Here is a 21,536-nt window from a genome sequence, read left to right as displayed (position 1 = left end):
CATACTTACCCATTTTCAAGTATCAGGTATTGCACAGAGCTATTAGGCGAAGGCGTGGGCGTGGCCTTGCAGTTCTTTGCAAAGACTTGAAGGTTCGAGTCGTTTGATTGGAGGGACAGTTTGACTGACAGGTCTTCTCCCGGCTTGACGCTTAGAGGCGTGGAACTAGAGGGCTGGTACGTCACGCCTTTATAGATCAGATTCATACTGAAACAAAGAGTGATGATGATGGTCGTTTGATGTTTCAAGATCCTTTGCGTCCTCGGTGAGCACTTCTTCACTAGACTGAAATTTAGTACTGGAGATAAAATTATTTTTGTTGATAATACATGTTCATCTAAAACATAACCAAATCCAAATGAAGATCGCAACAGTTTTTAATTCCACATCTGACAGTTAGACAGAATACCGGATGACCAATAACGATCCCAGCTCTGCGATCTTAATTATTTTGGTATAATGTAAGTTGCAATATAGGCGAAAGGTCGTTAACCTATCATGAAACCAGAATAGAAATTACGCTAAAATGATGACCTGAGATAACAGTTCTTTTCTGAAATATGCAGTCATGCTTTCGTGAAAAAAAACTTGGTAGACTGGTGATTCTATAAATGCCCTTCTTTTGTAACACGTAAATGTATAGACGCGTATTTGTGCCATTGTAGATTCATCATCCAGGTAGAAGATACCTTAATAAACGTAGATGATACATCGACGTAAAAGAAACATCGCCGTAGAAAACAATTCCATAAATGTAGAGATATGGCCACACAGATGATGTTTTCACGTAGATGACACTTATGACCAGGTAGATGACCTTCTACGCAGATGATACTGATGACCAGGTAGATGACCTTCTACGCAGATGATACTGATGACCAGGTAGATGACCTTCTACGCAGATGATACTTATGACCAGGTAGATGACCTTCTACGCAGATGATACTGATGACCAGGTAGATGACCTTCTACGCAGATGATACTTATGACCAGGTAGATGACCTTCTACGCAGATGCTACTTATGACCAGGTAGATGACCTTCTACACAGATGATACTGATGACCAGGTAGATGACCTTCTACGCAGATGATACTGATGACCAGGTAGATGACCTTCTACGCAGATGATACTTGTGACCAGGTAGATGATATTCTACGCAGATGATACTTATGACTGGTAGATGACCTTCTATGCAGATGATACTTATGACCAGGTAGATGACCTACGCCGATGATACTGATGACCAGGTAGATGACCTTCTACGCAGATGATACTTGTGACCAGGTAGATGACCTACGCAGATGATACTGATGACCAGGTAGATAACCTTCTACGCAGATGATACTGATGACCAGGTAGATGACCTTCTACGCAGATGATACTGATGACCAGGTAGATGACCTTCTACGCAGATGATACTGATGACCAGGTAGATGACCTTCTACGCAGATGATACTTATGACCAGGTAGATGACCTTTTACGCAGATGATACTGATGACCAGGTAGATGACCTTCTACACAGATGATACTGATGACCAGGTAGATGACCTTCTACGTAGATGACACCGGTGACAATGTAGATGACCTTCTACGCAGATGATACTTATGACCAGGTAGATGACCTTCTACACAGATGATACTTATGACCAGGTAGATGACCTTCTACGCAGATGATACTGATGACCAGGTAGATGACCTTCTACGCAGATGATACTGATGACCAGGTAGATGACCTTCTACGCAGATGCTACTGATGACCAGGTAGATGACCTTCTACGCAGATGATACTTATGACCAGGTAGATGACCTTCTACACAGATGATACTTATGACCAGGTAGATGACCTTCTACGTAGATGACACAGCTATATGGCGGCGGTCTGTAAATAATTGAGTCTGTACCAGACAATCCAGTGATCAACAACATGAGCATCGATCTGCGCAATTGGGAACCGATGACACGTGTCAACCAAGTCAGCGAGCCTGACCACCCGATCCCGTTAGTCGCATCTTACGACAAGCATTGTCGCCTTTTATGGCAAGCATGGGTTACTGAAGGCCTATTCTACCCCGGAACCTTCACGGGTCCCTTCTACGTAGATAATACTCATGACCAGATAGATGATATTCTACGTAGATGACACCGATGACAGCGTAGATGACCTTCTACGTAGTTTATACTTATGACCACGTAGAAGATACTTTCATCAACGAAGATTATATGTTACTTAAGGCTACATTGATGATATTTACGATGACGTAAATATTAATATAAGCAGATGTTGCTTTAAGAAAAACCGTGGCACTGATACACTTCAATGTGGCTGACTTTATGGACATTGAAGTACACTTACTGTGGCCATTTGGACGGAATTTTCGTTTGACAGCGTAAAAGAGTTTATTTTACACAACACTCAGCAGTATTCCAGCAATATCGCGGCATGGTACCTGTGCAGAGACGGGAGGTGATACTGGATTCAGTGTTCGAAATAGTTTCCAAAGTTTGCTAGCCAATCGGCCTAGCTATGTCTGAAAATTACTAGCTCACAAAATCATTTACTAGCCCGAAATTTGAATGCAGAAACTAAGCAAATTATTACAAAAAGGCTATAATCTTGCATGACGTAAAAGTGTATTTTACGTCGGAGAAAGTGATTATTTGAAAAATGACCCCATGAAAAAAGCACCAGCCAGTCGGGCATGTCACTGTGGAGATTTACTGACCCGAATGGATATTTACTAACCACGGGGTAGCGGGCCAGTGTCTGTTTCGCAGACTGTATGGGATTGTTGCTTTTATACAGCCACGTGTATATTTCTTGAGATACTGAGTGAGTTGTGTTTAACAATATTTTAACGTTATATCACGTTGTGTCCTAAGTGACGAGGGTCTCTGTGGTCAAGTCCACGGACACCGGTATGATGCTGATAAATCTAGAAACAGAATCATGGTCAACCGGGATTAGTTTGTGTCTTACACTTGGGGCGTACGGAGCTCTACACAGCCAATATCTCATAATCTGTTTGTTTATTGTTTAACGTCGGCTTATCTGATGGCAGTTTGTAAATAATCGCGTATGGACCAGACAATCCGGTGATTGGCATGATTGCTATCGATCTACGTATCTTGGATACGATTGTATGTGTCAATCGCCTCCGACGATGGGTTACGGACGACCCTGTGGTGGGGTCTGTGGACATGAAGGTATCCTTTGAATAAAAAATCTTACTTAGCCACGTTGATAACGTTGCTCACCTAAAAGTAAATCTGGTTTGTAACTATTAGTTTTTATTGGTGCGTCAGACCCAGGAGCCAAACAGACTGCATAACTAATGGAAATCAATGGATACTGAGGCAGGGGGCGGTTTGCCGAAAGGCGAGTCCTGGTATCGCTTGCACAAATCGAACTTAGCGTTACGATGATCGCAGCTCCAACAATCTAACAAACTCGTAAGGTGGTCGTAGTGCTAAGATCGCTTTGTGCAGGTGGATCCTAGAATTGCCACAGCTTAAACACCACCTGTGACCTCTCCTACCCGAGTCCTACCTGACGTCATATTTGCCCTTGCTGCTGGTAAGGACGTCGAGGTCCCCATTGTTAACGAGGTAGTAGTTGCGTGCCACAGCGTTCCTGTTGTAGAAACAACGCACTGTCACGTTGATGTCTCGGACGTGCGAGATGTGACCCGGTACAGTGACATCCTTGGTAGTTATCTCGTTCACGTAGACGAAGTCATCACCGACCACCTTCAGATGACAGAGTGATTTTCATACAGACACTAGCAGTAATTCGTGGCAACATAAATTACCAAAAGTAGTAATACATGACAAGAGCGTATGGCTTAAAAACATGTCATACCCCCACTATGACATTGGACATTTGATATGGACATCAGGTAACCGGAAGTGGGGAAGGTTCGTTTTTTATTGGTGAGCGCAGTTTGTGCCACAGGCAGACTGGAGCGCAAAATGGGGTGAGCAGCATAGAAAAAATGATCGGTCTTCTTACATACGAGCGAAGCTAGCAAAGGTTGGCAACTTACTTTCCTCGCTTCGCTTCAAAAATAATATTTTTCATGTCAAAATAAAATATCGCCATCATCAAAGGTACATTGCCTTTTCCTCACTTGGCTGTGCTCTCAGATTCCTACCTCATGTTTAATAATTACTCACGTGAAATATGTTTTATTAAACATTTTAAGCGTCACTCGTGTTTTATTTAGATTGTCTTTCACCTCCATTACCCCTGCCAGCACCCGGTTGAACGGTGTGACGGAACAAGAATAAGCAGAAATCAAAAGAAATATCTTATCGCCTAAGGTTATCATGAACCTGTTGGTGTCTCTTTATCTTATATGTCGTCTCTATTGTTAGAATTTTCGTATCATTTATTTTACATAAAAAAACACTTCTGGCGAAATGGGCGAGTGACTTTAAGTGTTCCATACGGAATAATACCCTCCTGTTCCTTCACTCCGTTGAACCGGAAGCTTGAAGGGGTAATGGAGGCAAAGAACGGTCTGACACACCACGTGTTGCGCTTAAAATGTTGACTAAAACATTGTGCACGGAAGTTCAACATATGGTAGGTTATGTGAGAGCACAACCCAGTGAAGAAATTGGCGTATACCTTTGATGGTGGCGATATTTTATTTTGACATGAAAAATATTTTTCGAACCGAAGTGTCACTCATCTCCACCTGTGTGCCACACCCTCCTAGTGGTGCGGTGAGAGTGATGGTAGTGGGCGTGTCAGTGGCTTTCACTCACCTCCCTCCGTGTGCCACACCCTCCTAGTGGTACAGTGAGAGTTATGGTAGTGGGCGTGTCTGTGACTATCACTCACCTCCATGTTTGTGCCACACCCTCTTAGTGGTGCGGTGATAGTGATTGCAGTGGGCGTGTCTGTGACTGTCACTCATCTCCCTCCGTGTGTCACACCCTGCTAGTAGTGCCGTCAAAATAATGGTAGTAGGCTTGTGTGTGACTGTCACTCACCTCCATGTTTGTGCCACACCCTCCTAGTGGTGCAGTGAGAGTGATGGTATCAGGCCTGTCAGTGGCTCCACATGTGGCGTCGCGCAATGTCAGGCTGTCGGCGTAAAGGCCTGGGAATTCTTTCTTGGCAAACTCCACAAACATATGGTGAGATGTACAGGTGATTTGCAGGCCCTGAACTACAAAAGACATCGCACAGAGAACAAGATTGTCAGTGATAGCCGTGATTTTGCCTGTGGTCTGATCCTGCTCAATTTATGTGTTTGCTTTTTGAGAAAAGCAACAAAATATGGAGCATATTTTATTCAAAAGGAAAATGGTTATCAGGCAATCAAATGATCAGCAGCATGAGTATCGATCTTCATAATTTGGATGCAATGACATGCGTCAACGAGTCTGAAAATTCGATCATCATTGTCGCTTCTTATGACAAGCATGGGTTTCCTGAAGACCGATTCTAAGTCGGATCTTTACATGTTATTTACTTAGCGTTAACATAATTACATACAAACATATTTATTGCATAAAGTACCCCTATCCAACTTTTATTGAGGATAACTTAAAGCTGTGTTCATTAATGAAAGGTTGCAGGATTTACAACAGAAGCTGTACATAAGCACACACTTTGAAACGTATCATCGTATTTTATCAGTTTTCATACATGGCATAAAATGTTGTTTTTAGAAATGGCATTCTTGCGTTCTTTGGTGCTGAATCAGCACTGACAGCCACGAAGTTCTTGATCCAAAACTGTCACGAACGAATATCTTTTGAATGTGTAAAGAATACAGATCTGCGTATTAGTGTGTGGAGCATAAATGTTGTATACAGGCTGAAATAGGTCCAGATCCGCCATTTTGTTTATGATGCCATCGAACACCTGTGTGACCTCATTTCACAGGGGGCAATGGCTTTGGAGAACACAGTCTCAAATCCGACATGTTGGTGACCCACCTGGCTGACAGTGGACAATGACCCTGTACTGAGCTGACCGTGGGAAAGATAAATGTAATTAATGTTAACAGAACTTTTCTTATTAAAGACAACATTTCAGTAAGGGAATATTTTTCAATTTACGCTGGAACCCAAGCACATAGAAGGACACTGGTTGAATACATTAAAACATGGTAATCTTCATTTGCAGTTACATTTTAAGTAAGCACTTCCAGAAGGTATCATCTGTCTCATTTACAATGGGGATCAGTTGTTTTTTTTAGTGGACGAAGCAGGTAACAGCAGCGACACATTGAACACACAGAAACTTCAATGAACAAGACAGTAAAAGGATGAAAATCAAAGTGCTTTCTGCCAATCAGTTACCACAAACCATATCCATATATCCGAAGGATACATTTTGAATAACAAAGCCTCTCATCAACCTGGACAACACTTCGAAAGACACAGAATGTTTTGGCAGTTTGGGCAGAAAGTCTGAGCATTGTCAGTGGACATTCCACGCATTTCTACAAAGGAATGGTGTGTCTTTCCAACAAAATACACAAATACTTCAATATAAAAAGAGTAAAACCCGTGGACTGTATGCTTTGTTTTATGTGATGATGAAAGCCAGAGGATAGTCCCTGTAAGACATTCTTCATCATTTTACTTTAAACCCAAGGTTAAATGATATGGTAGATATGTGTTCTCATTATGTGTCACTTATTGTTAACATGGTCCTCCTCCCTAAGAGATATCTATGTGCAGATCAAACTGAAAACATGTACAGACTGTGGATATCTATATAAAGGACAGAAACATTGATTCAGCTTGATTTAGCCTTGGACCTGTGACAGTGATACTTCATCTGCCTGAGAGTGAAGACAAATGAACAGGAGATACAGGAGACCCTATCTTGATGACCTTAAAATATGGACCAAATATTACTATTTGCGGGCTATCCCAATCCCTTTGCTAACGTGGATGATTATGTGACCTGTTACAAGAAGCATGGGGTCAAGATGGAGCTACTCCCTTCTACAGGCGCTTGCTCTCACGTCTCACACCCAACAAGTCAGCTAAAAGGCTAAAGCCAAGTTGAAGACAGAAAATGAAAGTGTCGTCCATAGGGAAAACACCACGGAAGCAGTGTCAACAAAGTGAATGAAAACAGATTTGTCAATAGAGACAAAAGGCTAAATGTGTCATTTGTAGTAGGACTGCAGACATGAGAACCTGTGCAACTTTGTTCCATATGCTCCAAACAATCTGTTGGGGCTCATGACTTGTCACGTCATATTCGAACAAAACATTCAGGTGAAGATAGCAGCAATAGCTGTAGCAGCAGCTTCAGCCTCCTCCTCCCCCCTCCTCAGCAGCAGCAACCGCAACAACCAATGCAGTCACATGTGATTGTGTTGGAAGAATTTAGGCTGTTACACTCATTTACCATGATCGTCTCAGGGCCTACCTCCTGTGGGAAAACCTACTTAGTGAAGCAGCTTCTAGAATGGATGAACCTTATCCTGAACGTATTATATGGCTCTACAGACGATGGCAACGCCATTCAAACCCATGTTTATCCCTACGTTGAATTTCATCAAGTCATTCCTTCTGACCTGGAAAAGGATGCGTTTCTGGACCTCCATGTGGTGAATGTGGTTATCTCACTGACTTAATGTCAACAGCCCGCAAAGATCCACGCATTACAGATCTGTTTACGGAAGGAAGTCATCATCGTAATCTCTTAGTGATTGCCTTGAACCAAAACTTGTATTACAGTAAGGATCCCAAACAATGAAGGAATTGTCATTGTCTGCTTCTGTTCAATAAGCCCATCGATCAGCAACCCATCATGACTTTGGCGAGGGCAGATGTATCCAGAAAATCATAACTTTGATGGGCCAGTCTTAAAAGGCTACCCAAAACCCTTATGGTTACTTGTTGGTAAAACCACAAACATCCTGCCCATCTACGACTTTGTCCTAGTGTATTCAGCTTAAAAGGGGACCTTCAAGCCAGGACCGTTCAGTCTGACTTAGATGTTCACAATGTGCAGATATGTGAGGAACATCTCTCAACCATGCCACCTTGTGATGACTGTGGTCTTTTGTTTCAAGATCCTTGCCTGCCAACATCCGATTTCGTGATACCCCAAATGAGTTCTATTGGGTTTAAATCGCAATGATAGGGTGGCAATCGCAAAACTGAATGACCATGTTCTGTAAGGTACTCATCAACCTTAAAGACAGGTGTGGTTTTATTTGACTTTATGATGTCATACAGGAAAGGTTTGGTTGCTTTTTCTGGATACGAAATTGCTTTGTTTTGCAACCATGCCACCATCAAGTCAGACGTCATCAGGGTAGACTCTGACGACAGCGTAGAAAATAGCGAAAGGTGACAAGAAAATGATGATGGTTTGTTAAACAACTTTTTTTATTCGGGTGTCCCAAATTATGAGACCCAAATTATCGGTCTCAAGTGGAATCAAACGGAATGTAGTAGACTTTTTGACATGCTCCTATCCCGTAGTTCTACTCATTTGAAACGGAACTAATAAAAAAAGGAAATCAGTATATCTTGTTGTTTGACTCTCTGTCACGTAGACCATGTTAGGATGGGAAAAACGACATGAATTCAGTGCGCCTTGTGGATGTTGGATGATCCCCAGGTAGTTGAGAATGGTAATATGACTGAGATTGACATTAGCGGCAAAATGTACCAGTGCTTTGCATGTGTGATGGGCTATAGCGCTATATAATAGTAATAATGAAATCATACACCAATGTTTTGTCATTCATACATTTGTGATTACTCTTTATAAGGCTGAACATTAACCCCCGATGAAGGTAGTTTAGAAAGATGCATTCCTAAATATGTCGGAAGCGCACGTACAGTCTCGATGACAAGCCCGGCACATTGCTGCAGTGAAAGTTTACATGCCAGTGTTGATGAGCATACGGCGTTTTTTATGCATGTTTTTGGTTTTGAAATATATCACATACTGTCTTATCGTGGTGCAAAATGATACTATTTAGTTTCAGAGAGTAGGGAGTAATTCATGGAAAGATAATATGTTAACATAGGTAGTTTACACTCTGTACGGGAGACAGAGCCAGGCTAATGAACACATTTGACAGATACTTGATATACCCTCCTGCCTACCAATCCCACCCCAATCACGCTGGACGTGTCATCCCACGGGGTCCGCAGTCATTAATCCTCAGTCAGCGTGAGTCACTCCGGATCCGTTTTCATTTCATCCAATGAGTTTTTTCTTATGACGTTTTTGGAACTTCAAGATATTTAAAAGCTGAACCAACATGAATACAGGACGCGCTTAGTGATAACAACTTCTTTTTATTCTTTTACGCAATGTTTCAGAGCTAATTCCCTTTCCTTCGTCAGGGAGAGTAATTATAGAAAAGGTGGTGGTGTTGGTGAATATGCTTTTCCAATGATCTAATCCAACATATCTGATTTAGCTAGTCTAACGTCTCTGCATAATCATTGCCAATATCCCTGTATTATCTTTTTCAACATTTCTAAATTCTCATTTCCTACACTTATTAAATAATTGATTTTTTATGTACATTGAAAAGAACAGAAGAACGCTCTGTAAACGACTTTTATGTGTGAGCTAAGATAATGCTTGATCTACCATTCATTCATTCATTCATTCATTCATTCATCGCGACAAGCCAACAACTACAACAATAGAATGCTGATGTAATACACTGGAAAGTACTTACCCTGCTCGCAGTAAACTCCGTGAAACCCGGTAGGACAGGAACAGTTGACTGTATGGGTGTGGGGTATGTCCATACATGTACCCCCGTTTCTACATGCATCATCAGTGCATCGACTAGAACAAACTACATGCAGGTGCTCGGTGGTCCCGCAGTTGTGAGTGCCCCAAGCACTGTGCACGCAGTCTTGCAGCGCAGCTTCCTGTCCTGTACATTCGACATCGTCCAATAAGAAATCGACAGGCCACTTGACCGAAGAATGCGTCGCACTGAGGGATGAGTAGCCGAGCTGTCGACACGCGACGGCAGCGGCGTTGGTGGTAAAATGATCGTCACAAACTCCACCCCATCTGTGAAAATTTTGTTCGTTTGTGATGCAGGTTTTCTTTAAATAGCCACTCAAAAACATTCCACCTGTGTGGCGGTGGTCTGTGAATAATCGAGTCTGGATCACACAATCCAGTGATTGACGGCATATTAATCGATCTACCCAATTGGGATACGATGACATGTGTCAACAAAGTCGGCGAGCCGCACCACCCGATACCGTTAAGTCGCCTCCTACGACAAGCATGAGCTGATGTAGACCAATTCTAACCCGGATGTTCACGGTTCACTGAACTTGGACGTTTCATCAGCGAGTAGTAACACTCACCTTCCACCATAGAAGACCTCCAGCCTCCCCTCCCCCGACCAGGCACCGCCCACCAGTCGAATATCCCCCGTGGTCTGGTCAGCAGGGAAAATAATTCTCAACATGTCTTTATAATAATTGTTTCTTTGAATGGCACTTTCAATGTCTTACGTTACAACGGTGCATGAATCTGTATCGAAACATCGCACTCACGAAGTAACGAAGTTCTTATCAATAAAGTTTGTCAATATGATTGTTTCACTTCCTCATACCTTAGGATAAAACTAGTTTACGAATCCAACACACTGGACTGTGCCTTTAAGAGCTCCTTCATGTAAAAAAATATAGTCGAAAGTGGCGGTTTACGCCATAAGTGACGTTTAAAGTAATTATGAAAAGCAATAAATAGGGACATGCTCGTCTGTATGTTCAGTTCTAACTTGTTTATGTACTTGTATATGTATTTCTATTCATTTATAAACTGACGAGTAAAAGAAACTACAGATATAATTGTAGCTGCAATCCCAAATTTGCTATCTAATTAATATAATTATTGATAATACTGATTGTATAGAACGCAACCATCATGTTTAATGTGCTAAAATGCAACCAAAAGACATTTTTACGTGTTTTTCACAAAGTTTTGCAAAACTGTGATTATTGTCCCATGCACGAACACTTTTCGTACAGAGGGCATAGAACCCGTTTGTCGTGAAAACTGAACAATCACTTGACAAAAAATCCTAAAAGAAAATGCCATGATCGTCGTCGGTGCAACGAGAACGGACCGCAGGAATATCACAAATGTGTGTTTCTAACAGCATTATTGCAAGGACATTAGGTTCCACAAGACAAATAATAATTCAGCTGTTTAACCGTTTCAATATGACAGGTAAGAAATGTGATCTGCCCAGAAGTGGACGTCCCAAAGTCAATACCCCCAAGAGGATCGCTATCTGCGGGTTATTCAGTTTCGCTACCGGATGTTGGCGATGACGTCATCAGCAGCCACATCACAGGGTAATTACGTGATCCGATCCACAGTGGCAAGACAAATTCGTGCTGCTGGCATACAGACCTGCCGACCACTGCGTGGTATGGCCTTGACCTTCCAGCATTGTAGAAACCGTCTGCAGTGGCCATCACTACGTAGCTGTTTACTGGTACATTGTCGGTTTGCTGATAAAATACTTTTATTGCAGTGTGCATCTGCGTACATTTTCCATTTCATCTAAAGATTTTCTTATTTTCATCTTACTGGAAGAAACACAACCTGTGTACTTTCTTTTGTTCGTCAGTTTATGTTTCAGTTAATTATTTCCATATTAATCCATATCAATATGCCAGCTATATGGGTGCGGTCTGTAAATAATCGCGATAATAACAGGGTTAAAAGCATGAGCATCGAACATCGCAATGGGAGTACAGTGATATCAGCTGTAAATGGTGCTACCTCTCTGATAATACTACGACGCAATGACACGCTTGAACAATAGCAAAAGCGACATTTTTGTTTATATTTCTATGTATGTCTAAATTAACTTTTTTCCAATGTACACAATACATAGCAATATGGACATGACTCCATAAAAGAAATTCATACGACTCTAGGAATTTAAAGAAATTTATTACATTAATCACTTTGAAATCAATCACTTTGATTATTTTCTACTGAGTTTTGCTTCGCAAGTTGCACCTTTCATATCATAAGGCTGAAATTGCTACTAAGCCGTTGGTGAACGTTAGTCTAAATACTACATAATATTTCCGATCCATTTGGTTCGGTAGACCTGAAAAGAATAATATTTGAACCATGTCCAGACGTTGCATGAAAACTGGCACATTTGATCTCTATTTATCCGTGAAGTGAGTGAGGGAGTCAGTGATTTTGTACGGTTTTACGCCAGTGGGCTTCATACACTCTACCCATGTGGGAATCGAAAACAGATCACCGGCGTGACAGAAGCGTAATAATAAGAGCATACTTGTAACGCGCATATATCCATGCTTAAGCATGCTCAGAGCGCACAAAATAGAGATGAGATTAAAGGAAAGAGCTATAGTTCAAAGGCTGTCTTGAACATGTGTCGTTTCAGGTTGAATTTGAAGGTATGAAGGCCACAGTCTCTAAGGTTCTGTGGAAGACCGTTCCAGACTATTGATCCTCCATGGACAAACCACTTAACCACTAAGCTACCCCACCATTCTTACCTGTGAGGATGCTGAAGAAAACAAAGATATCGCAAACACTGTAAACAGCTTTCTCAAATATTCCAACATTGCATGTGTCCTAGTGTCGGCAATCCGAGTGCTGGCACAAACTCATATCTTTTTTTCTCAATTACTGTGAGAACGACCGCGTGTCGCAACCTTTGGTGATAAAAACTGGTAATTGTACCACACTACGACTGGAGGAGACCATGCTTGATAGTCTTGTTGAGATGAGATAGGACACAGTCTATACTGTGTCACCTGTAGGTCCTTTTATCGTGCAATTTTGGCAAGAATCCTTACATACAGCTTTTTGAATAATGCAGATATAGTCTGTCAACCTTGCTTTTGGGACTGCCTTTTTTGGAAAATCGTTTTTGTTATTCGTTTGAATGTTAAAGTGTTAACATGTACCTCCATGCTTCTCCGTGACTTAACAGGAGTCAATGTTGATCGCCTGTTAAAAATGTCATATAACTATTGTTGCTTTTTCATGATTGTTTCGATCTTCTCATTCCAGGCGTAGGATCAAATGATATAATGTCTGAGAGGTGACGTAGGCATGTGTTTCACATCCCTGACCTCGGGTGAGATTTACTATGAATGTCGTGTCGTTTGTAAACCTTGATAACAAGGGAGCACTCTCTTTCGGCTTTCTTCCTTCTTGAACTGTCAAGTAAGTGCCCACTACTTACAGTAAACCACGGTTCATGCTACCGCCTCTCCCACAGTAGGACACAACTGTATAGCCCGGTCTTGGCTGGCTCGTACGTCGTGAGTCAGACCAATTGTAGTGCACGTGTTACACAGAATTCCCGTGGTTGAAGCCGCACTTGGGCGAAACAGTTTGGACTGGCAGCTAATATGCTGCTTCGAACGCGCAGATTTGTTGATTGGTTGTTTAACGTCACGATAATCATTCTGCTTTGCTCTAGTGAGTGAGACAGCAATATTCCAGTTATATAGTGACGGTTTGTAAACAATCAGGTTTGGACCAGACAATACAGTGATCAACAACATGAACGCCGATCTACAGAAATGACATACCGTGACGTGCCAACCATGCCAGCGAGTCTATTTCGCCTCTTACAAGCATTGGTTACTGAAGACCAATTCTAACCCGGATCTTCACGGACGGATCGTACCAGTTATATGACGGCAGTCTGTAAAATAAGCGAGGCGGCATTACACAATCCAGTGATTGACAACATGAGCATCGATCGGCGTACACTATTGTGATACCATGGCATGCATGTGGCAAGTCACCAAACTTGACAACAGGTAAGGCAACTTAACATGTCTACTTTCATTTTGACATGACAAATATATGTTCTTTCTCTCTCTTCGCAAATACGGAGGAGGGTTGAGTAGGCAAAAGGTTACAGCATTGACTATTATGCCGAAGCCCGGGTTTGATTTGCCATGTCGGTACAATGTGAGAAGCATATCTTAGGCATATTTCTGGTTTCTCCTGTCTTGATGTCGTTACAGTATCGCTAAACGTAGCGTATACAATCCAAGGACACAATTTGCCGTCGCTAGTTTTTGTCGAGTGCGTAGATTTTACAAGCTTCTCCCGGTAGCCGTGGTGCAAAATGTGGGGTCACGTCGTGATCGTTGAACCTCTCCCTCCATGTAATCTGTGTAATCTAATCTTCAAAACAGCATCATTATCCAATCTCCCCAACTAACATCTAATGCTAAACCATAGGCTTTTTTATTGTGCTGAATTAAAATAAAGACAAATTATATAAAACAGTGTTTAATAACGAAATACTAATCATCTCCATTTAAAAGTTTTTCACAAGCTTCATCCTTAATCTCCACGTCTTCGTCGTCGCTCTTGACGACGATGGAGATGGCCACTGTGATCATGATCGGGACAACGCCCAGCAGAGCTAGACAAGCAGTCACTGCAGCTCGCAGAGTCTCTGGGTTCGAGGCTTTGTGGTCATGTTTTTCTGGTGGCAGAAAAAGGTAAATAGGTAATACTGTATATATTTCTCGAAAGAAGTTTAAAAAGAAACCCGATTTGTTCACATCACTAAACTGCCCGCATTAGAGAAGAATTTATCACAACTGCAAACCTTATGTGGATGAACTGCACGAGGACAACGCACGAAATTGGTGAAAAGCTTGTGCAAATATGGAACATACCACTAGAAAATACCAATGCATATAAGAATAAGTAATATATACCGGTATAAATGAAACACTTCCAAACGAATGCAATAAATTGTCACCTTTTCTCTTAATTTCTCTTCATCATCTGTATCCTCCTTGGCTTCATCATCTTATCATTTTATCAGTCTGGTAAATCCAATATTCCTTACATTTGTTGTAATGGTACATATAGATTTCCTTTCTAGATATATAATAGTATAGATAGTATCGGATCATATTTTCAGTGTTAAATAGATATTCCTCTGTGTGTGTGTGTGTGTGTGCGTGTGTGTGTGCTTGTTCGTGTGCGTGCATACGCGTGTGTGAGTACTTAAAACAGATTGTATCTGTTCAAAGGTGACGGCAGATAAAATCCATCAAGGAACTATTTTAAAATGGCTGAATTCGGTTTGACGTTGGACTCACTCTAATGAACAATATCACAAACGTTTAATCGATTCATACAATACTCTATTTCACATGCTATTCGGTATGTAAATGAGGTTAAACATATCTTATGATCGGTATGATGTCTTGTAAGTCATTATTATTCATTCAGTAATGTGCCACCCTGTTTTTACTTTTAACTGCTATTCTGCATCTAATTTCACTATATATTTGGATTTTTTATGCTGTTAATGGTTACTTGTATACATCCATGTATCAAGGCCACTATTACTGTTTATGAAGGAGAAATGTGTTATTATATACCAAATGTGAACATTAGATATTTCATGTCAACTATTTATGATAATATATATACACTGAACACAGATACTTGTATATTGTAATACTTATTTGGCTCTGTTTCCATCTGTCTTATTGAAGGACAGATTTCACACCAGGAAGCTCGGAAAGGATCTTTTCCTTCAGCCTTGTGTAGGTAAGCACATGCTTGTCCAGCACTTCAACCCCTCCAAGACAGGTCATATGCAAATTTTAGGGACTACTTTCACAGTGTTAACAAACAAGGATCCTTGGCGTCAAGGATCGGTGATCGTGTCCGGATTGACGGCCGTGGTTACGGTACTGTCAGTCTTTTGATGCCAGAAAATTCGTGCCTAGTTATGAATGATGGAGTAGATTATGAAGCGAAGACAGAAATCCATAGGCTTGCGAAGATACCAAAGACAGTTTCCCGACCGACTGTCAGTGTTAGCGAGAGGACGGCACAGGAATCCAGGTGCACAATGTCACGCGAACATTAAAGTGTATGTGGTGTTCAGAAGGGTAATTGAAACTTTCTGAAATCCATACGATTTTTTTGTTACTTTTCAAACGTAAGCTAAGATTTGTTGACAGCAATGCGCTCTTTAACATAAAAGCGTACCTGGAACTAGATGACCCACTCAAATGGGTGATCAGTACAACTTTCTGGCGTCCCCCGCCATGATAATGCTGGAATATTGTTAAAGGCGGGTTAAGTCCATACTCACTCACTCGTTTTTTGATGTACTAAAATAAAGCAATTTCCATGAAAAATTAGTGAAAACATTCTATTAACGCCTGGCCCTTAATTGGTTTGGTTTCATATTCTATCGTAGTTATCAAACAACATCTAAAGGTTCACCTCTGAAATAATGCCAACAAAACAGTCATGTTTCCTTATATGGATGTATGTGCACCACTCACACTGCCTCAAGAAGATTTTAAGAGCGCTTCAATTAGTTAGTAGAAATGTCGACAGTAATTTATTATTGGGATTGCTTCCTGTCCCACATTAACCCTGTCTAAGTAAACTTAGTCTCCACCACTGAGTCTAACAAAAACTAGTAGAAGGTCGCGTCAGGTAACCTTTGAGCCACCAGTGACCGTCCAGTCAAACGTGAGACCGTTAAATAGATGTGACCAATCATACAACGGCTACTATTTAGGGATCGGAGGGACTTTCAGAATATTCACGTCACTGACACAGATCTCTCCACAAACAAAGAACCGCATATAACACAATTATTTGACCTGCAGTATATACGCTTTGGAGTTTCTGTTGACATGGTTACCACTAGCTAATATTTCCGCAAGATGACATCCTTGAATATTGCCAAAACACCATTTTCAGCGACTGTTTACTCACCGTTGTCATGGTTGTTCGTACGCCGTGTGCATCACCTGGAAGCGAGCTTACTCTATATGGCATTCGGAATCGTTCGGGTACGAACCTTTTCGAGATAAAGTAAAAAGTTCAAAAGGTATGCGCCAATGTCCACTTTCGCGATTTGGTAAGCTGTGTTCTGATTGGTGAATCTCAAAGGTTACCTGACGCGACCTTCTACTAGGTTTTGTTAGACTCAGTAGTGGAGTGTAACGAAAAACACTGAGACTAAGTTTACTTAGACTGCACATTAACCATTCGGTCGAATTTAGTGAGTGAGTTTAGTTTTACGTCGCACTCAGCAATATTCCAGCTATATGGCGGCGGTCTGTAAATATTCAAACCAGTGATCAACAGCATGAGCATCGATCTGCGCAATTGGGAACCGATGATCCGAACTTGAAACCGATGACATGTGTAAACCACGTCAGCGAGCCTGACAACCCGATTCCTTTAGTCGCCTTTTACGACAAGCACAGTCGTCTTTTATGGCAAGCATGGGTTGCTGAAGGCCAATTCTACCCCGTTTTAAGTATCACGCCAACTGTTGCACTTAACATCTTTTCTATTTGTCAGGTCACCATGAACAGCATTGCACTTTGTTACAAAGTCAGATGATGTCAGTTCAGCTAGTGAGTGAATGTTGTTTTCGTACGCTGCCCGTTCCATCCACTTTCAGGGCGGTGTGGTGGCCTAGTGGTTAAAGCGCTGGTTTGGGAAGACTTGGGTTCGATTCCCCACATGGATACAATGTGTGAAGCCCATTTCTGATGTCCCTACTGCGTGATTTTGCTGGAATATGGCTAAAAGCAGCGTAAAATCCTCACTCGCACGTCGGAAACAAGGCAGGGGTGTCACATTTGGAGAAATTAAATTACGTCGCACTCAGCAATATTCCAGCTATATGGCGACGGTCTGTAAATAGTCGAGTTTGGACCAGAAAATCCAGTGATCAACAGCATGAGCATCGACATGCGCAATTGGGAACCGAAGATAGGAGTCAACCAGGTCAGCGAGCATGACCACCGGATCATTTCACGTTAAGGGCTGTAGCATGCTATTCATGTGTAAATCACTGGCATATAGCTTTACACAATGGGGACGTTGAGCCTTAAAGTATGACGCAACTAAGAAAATAATGTCTCACGCAGAGAGCTATTATGAATTTATGATGTTAGCACTTGGACATAGACCTTCCAGTATATCACAATATGTATTGCAGTATCTCCGAAATTATTGCAGTATGTCACAATATGAAAATCAGGGCAATATCCAGCCTTATTTGTTATTACGCCATGAATTACTACAGTGTTTTAGAAATTACTTTTTGCGGTGCTTGGCGCCACACTCAACAGTATTCAAGCTGTATGACGGTCGTGGGTAAATAATAAACCTCCCCCCCCCCCCAAAGAAAACAAACAAACAAACAAAAACCCAAACCAAACAAACAACCTCCCCCCACCCACCCACCCAAAAAACCCCAAACAAACAAAAACAACAAAAACCAAAAAAACCCCAACCCCCCCCCCCCCCCCCCCCCCTCAAAAAAACACCCAAAAACAATCAAACAAAAAACTCCAAAACAAACAAACAAAAAAAACCAACAAACAAAACAAGACCAGACAAGCAAGAAGTGTTTTGTGTCTTTAATTTTTGTTGCGGTGATTCTCTGTGCAGTCGTGGTTGTCGTATCCAGCGTTGCCCCGCAACAGCAGGTGAAGCGTCGCCATTACCATCACCAGCGACATGCACATCAGTGCCACGCCCACTATCAGAGCTGGGTCGCCATAAACATATACGTTCCCGTCCTTGTCGTCATCTGTGGAATACATTTGAAGCTAGTGGACTTTTCGGAAGGCACTACTACTACTACTATCACCACCATCACCGACGTCCTTACCCTCGATACGCTTTATTCACCGGACCCGTGAAGTTTCCGGGGTAGAAGAGGCCTTCAGCAACCCATGTTTGTCGTGTGAGGCGACTAACGGGATCATCGGTTCCCAATCGATGCACTGGATTGTGTGGTCCTGACTCGATTATTTACAGATCGCCGCCATATGGCTGGAATATTGCTGAATGCGGCGTAAAACTAAACTCACTCACTCACTTTATTCACCGTACAATGGAGTCGTGTTTATCCAGATCTCGTTAATCTCAGATCCCCTCTCCCGTACAACATTTATATCAAGAATCAAAATGCAATAATGTACTTAGAATTAATTCCTCCGATTATTATCCGAAATCTTGGTTCAGGAAACAGTCCGGATTATGAAGTCTGACCGTACACATTCTATTTTGAATATTAAAGGAAACAGCGAAAAGTCGTACCAAATTTTGGTGAACGTTTTGACCTCTTGTTTGCAATTCGGATCGGCCCTGCAGAGAGTTGTTGTGAAGTCAAATGTGCCTCTTGCCCAAAGTCGCTTTCGCCGCTCTCCCCAGCGTCCCTCTTTTGCTTGCTTGGGGTTAGACAACCGTGTTGACATCTGGACTTGGGGTCGGACGCGTTACAAACCAACACCTCGCAGTGGAAGTACACCATACTGGAACTGTTCACAAACTTGAACGTCTCCAAGGTCAAGGTCTCCTTGGTGACGTCACTGACGTTCGTGAAGGTTAAGGTTGAGTCATGTGCACACCTGTGTCGAAATATAAAAAAATAGTAACAAACATGCACATTGTCTGATACAAACTCCGTTATTTACAGACATTCTTCACACAACTGGAATGTTGCTGAGTGTGGTGTTTTAAAAGAAAACAACAACAAAACGAATAAACTTTGTAGGTTACAACAGAACCTATTTTGCACTGGTAAAAATAACAGTTATCACAGTGTGTCGTAGATTTATGCAAATAGATGCCACCCACACAAAGAAATTTCAGCCATAATATATTGAAGGGAAAAAATAGGGTTGCCATTAAAGCGCAAGTGTTTCTCTATTTTTTGCAGATTTCGTCTCAACCCTTGCATCGCACAGACTGTGAAGAAATCTGCAAAAAATAGAGGAACACTTTTGCGTTCATGTGATCCCTTGTTTTCCCCTCAGTTTATGACAGATTTAACGTTATAGCAAATACCACATTTTCCATCTATATTACAGTGGTCTGTAAATTATCCACAATCCAGTTATCACGAGCATCGTTAATTGCCTCTTTCGACAAGCATGACCGAAGAATCAGTTCTAATTCGAACCTTCAAAGGGTCGCCATAACAGCATTTTTTTAACATTACGAGAGATGAGAGCGTTTGTAGATTAACATCCATTTGAAGAGTCACCAAGTTCGAGTGATATAATACTGAACAGCAAACCTGCTCAAATCTGCACTCTTCTCCCCTAGTGAAGTCCTTTTTTCACGTTTTCTGTCTCCCTACCACTGGAACTGTTGTTAGACCCAACGTATTTTAACAGGTATTTCACACTTTTTCATGTTAACTACATAAATTGTAGGGATAAACGTGAAAGAAAACAATTTTTTTCTATTTCCGACGTCAGAACCTAAACACGTATTAGAGCGACCGTGGATCGTAACACGTGTTTCATAGTTCAACAAAACACCGTCACGACACGATTCGCCCGACCATGCTTACCCATTTTCAAGTATCAGGTATTGCACAGAACTATTCGGCGAAGGCGTGGGGGTGGCCTTGCAGTTTCTTGCAAAGATCTGAAGGTTCGAGTCGTTTGATTGGAGGGACAGTTTGATTGACAGGTCCTCCCCCGGCTTGACGCTTAGAGGCGTGGAACTAGAGGGCTGGTACGTCACGCCTTTATAGATCAGATTCATACTGAAACAAACAGTGTTGATGTAGGTAGTTTGATGTTTCAAGATCCGCTGTGTCCTTGGTGAAAACCTCTTCAGTAGACTGAAATTTAGTTTCGGAAATAAAGTTATTTTTCTTGATAATACATACTTATCTAAAATAAATGAATATCGGAACAGTTTTTAATTCCAAATCTGACAGAATACCGGACATAATAAAAATTACGCTGGAATGATGGCCCGAGATAACACAAAATGGTCTTGATCGCTTCTTCCATGAACTATGCAGTCATGCTTTCGTGAATAAAACGTGGTAGACTGGTGATTCTTTTAATACCCTTCTTTTGAAACAAATGACTTTACAGACGTACAGTTGTGCCATAGTAACATCCATGCAGACGATACTTGATGATACACCAACGTAAAAATACTTTTATAAACGAGATGTGACCACGTAGATGATCTTTTTGCGTGGATGGCACTTATGACCAGGTCACTGAGATGATAATCTACGTAGATAATACTTATGACTAGGTGGATGATCTTCTATGTACATGATACTTATGACCACGTATGTGATCTTCTGCGTAGATAATACTTATGACCACGTATGTGATCTTCTGCGTAGATAATACTTATGACCACGCAGATTAGCTTCTGCATAGATGATACTTAAGACCAGATAGATGATATGCTACGTAGATGATCTTCTACGTAGATGACATTTGTGACAACGTAGATGATCTTCTGTGTAGATGATGCTTGTGATAATGTAGATGATCTATGTAGATGGTACTTATGACAGGTGGATGATGTTTTATGTACATGATACTAGTGACAACGTAGATCATCTTCTGTGTACATGATACTTGTGACAACGTAGATGATCTTCTGTGTACATGATACTTGTGACAACGTAGATGATATTCTACCTAGATAACACTTAAGGCCACGTATATGATCTTCTAAGTAAATACGTAGGA

The 21,536-nt window shown here is 41.5% G+C and overlaps 2 protein-coding genes across 3 annotated transcripts in view; both read right to left on the bottom strand.

Moving 5' to 3' along the window:
* Positions 1-10,447, bottom strand: part of LOC137296589 (deleted in malignant brain tumors 1 protein-like) — an 11,957-nt gene extending 1,510 nt beyond the window's left edge. Inside the window, exons 1-5 of the mRNA XM_067828403.1 lie at positions 10,344-10,447; positions 9,692-10,038; positions 5,001-5,179; positions 3,550-3,749; positions 10-207 (exon numbers count right to left, since the gene is read on the bottom strand). Coding sequence (XP_067684504.1) covers positions 10-207; positions 3,550-3,749; positions 5,001-5,179; positions 9,692-10,038; positions 10,344-10,447 — 1,028 coding nt within the window. The remainder of the gene's footprint in view (positions 1-9; positions 208-3,549; positions 3,750-5,000; positions 5,180-9,691; positions 10,039-10,343) is intronic.
* Positions 10,448-18,419: 7,972 nt separating this feature from the next.
* The window catches only part of LOC137296947 (deleted in malignant brain tumors 1 protein-like), a 76,984-nt gene continuing 73,867 nt past the window's right edge, over positions 18,420-21,536 (bottom strand). For both annotated transcript variants that reach the window (XM_067828864.1, XM_067828863.1), the window contains 3 exons: positions 20,381-20,578; positions 19,120-19,430; positions 18,420-18,607 (listed from right to left, as the gene is read on the bottom strand). In XM_067828864.1, coding sequence (XP_067684965.1) covers positions 18,435-18,607; positions 19,120-19,430; positions 20,381-20,578 — 682 coding nt within the window. In that variant the 3' untranslated portion in view covers positions 18,420-18,434. The remainder of the gene's footprint in view (positions 18,608-19,119; positions 19,431-20,380; positions 20,579-21,536) is intronic.

The sequence above is a fragment of the Haliotis asinina genome, chromosome 9 (genome assembly GCF_037392515.1).
Source record: "Haliotis asinina isolate JCU_RB_2024 chromosome 9, JCU_Hal_asi_v2, whole genome shotgun sequence".
Lineage (NCBI taxonomy): Eukaryota > Metazoa > Mollusca > Gastropoda > Lepetellida > Haliotidae > Haliotis > Haliotis asinina.
Note: the sequence above shows the minus strand (reverse complement) of the source record. Positions and strands in the feature narration are given on the sequence as shown.